This window comes from Capsicum annuum, unplaced genomic scaffold (assembly GCF_002878395.1).
Source record: "Capsicum annuum cultivar UCD-10X-F1 unplaced genomic scaffold, UCD10Xv1.1 ctg2630, whole genome shotgun sequence".
NCBI lineage: Eukaryota > Viridiplantae > Streptophyta > Magnoliopsida > Solanales > Solanaceae > Capsicum > Capsicum annuum.
The window spans coordinates 3734-5521 of record NW_025832564.1 but is presented as its reverse complement, the minus strand read 5'-3'; the positions used below and the strand labels follow the sequence as shown (position 1 = coordinate 5521).

The following is a 1788-nucleotide window of genomic DNA, read 5'->3' as shown; positions in this document are numbered from 1 at the left end:
TTTTTTTTTGTTATGTTCTTTAATATGTATTTATGAGTTTGATGTTATATATCAATATGTATTTTATTGTATTTGTATATACATATATTCATTTTCATTAAAAAAATACATATTTTCTTTGACTCAAGTATTAATAGGTTATTTCAATTTGTATATGTATTTGTAGCAACAACATGTAGATAAAGATCCTGTCCTTCAAAATATGGATTATGTTGGTACAGAAATATCACCACAACGATTAAGTTCTGAGATTGATCAGGAATTGGAGACAAATTTGCTTGGTAAAAAGGTAAATAATTATGTTTCATATATATATTCATTTGCATTCACATATATAAATAGATACAAGTACATGTTTGTTTGATGTTTTGATTTTTTTACTTGTTTTCAAGGGGTGCACTGGTTTGCATTCCAAAAAAATGAATGTTGAAATTGATTCTCAACAATTAATTCCTGATGAGCTTCTCCGAAGTATAAATTTGGATTACTTACATTCTGAGAAGGGTGTTCAACATGATTGTGGAGTACGTATAGTGATGTTAACTTTGTCTTCATGTCATGTAATAAATCAGGGGACAATTAAATTTTTTATTTTATTTTTTTGCAGACCGGCGATGAGAAAATTGATGAAACAATTTTGTTTGATTCGCAATTCACAATTCCTGATGAGATGTTACCGAACCTAAATGCCTATCAACATTCATCGGTAAACCGTCAAGAAGAACATGAAATTTTGGATGCAAAAACTTCTGAGACTGTTATTGAAGATCATGCTCAAGTATGTATCTTACTATAATATATTTAGAGTTTATTTAGGTTCAATTTGATAGAAAAAAGGTAATATTCTTTTTTCAATTTTTTTGTTAGATGAACAGAGGGATCACTGATTTGAGTTCAAATTCACTGGTGAATTCAGAGGTCAAACTTGCTACAGAGGAGCAAGTTAGGACACCTTCTAATACACAAGAAGTAACCAATGATGAACAGAGGGATGAACAATTGTGGCCTGATTCACAAAACACAATTCCGAATGAGTTTCTACCTAGCTTGAATGTCTACGATCAAAAAAGCATCATGATTCATCCATCCGCTAATTGTGAAGTTAACACTCCCAGACCAAAATTAAGGATTAGGTGACCATCAAAATTCAAAGAATTTTCATACACCGAAAAATTTGGTTTAGCAGCTGATAAGTACAATAAGATATATATAATTTTTTATGTAATATGTCTTGCAAATACGCTTGTATTTATTAAGTTTTTGTACTCTCTAATTATATAGGGAGCTCAGCAGGCTAATACGCATATTTTTCCAGAAACATTCATTTTCATATCACCCGATTGATGGGATAATAGATACGAAGATTGTCAAGAACTTCAACAACTGAATTTCTGCAGACCTATTAAAAGCTACTGCCAAGAGGTAGTTCTTTTGAATTGCTTCAAATTATTTTTTTGTATCAATACATGTTTTCATGGTTTACCATCTCCTTAAAATACCTAGGAAAGAAAAAGTGGATCATTACAAGATGGGAAAATCAGAAATTCCAAAGATGCATTTTGGTGTTGAGACTGTTGAAGACAAAAATTGGTTCTATATGATGGGGTTTGCAGATCAGACATGGACAAACTTGGTTAGTATATTATTTTAAAAAAAAATTCATTTCGTCTGTACCAATACTTAAAAATACACATTAGGTTACATTGAAAATACATATGGTTTAACATATATGTATTTTTAAGTATTCAAAATATAATATAGTATACTACATCACATACTGTTGCATTT

General features: G+C 29.9%; 1 protein-coding gene across 1 annotated transcript; it reads left to right on the top strand.

The window, feature by feature from the left end:
* The first annotated feature begins 428 nt into the window (after positions 1 to 428).
* Positions 429 to 1286, top strand: LOC124890876. Its single transcript, XM_047402737.1, has 2 exons — positions 429 to 778; positions 868 to 1286. Exons 1-2 carry the CDS (start codon positions 671 to 673, stop codon positions 1135 to 1137), a joined length of 378 nt encoding a protein of 125 aa, XP_047258693.1. The 5' UTR covers positions 429 to 670; the 3' UTR covers positions 1138 to 1286.
* The last annotated feature ends 502 nt before the right edge of the window (positions 1287 to 1788 follow it).

Bases quoted from the DNA above. Each gene is read 5' to 3' on its own strand.
- LOC124890876 (XM_047402737.1), top strand. From the start codon at position 671: ATGTTACCGAACCTAAATGCCTATCAACATTCATCGGTAAACCGTCAA. The intron at 779-867 runs GTATGTATCTTA...TTTTTTTGTTAG, and splicing joins TTATTGAAGATCATGCTCAA to ATGAACAGAGGGATCACTGA.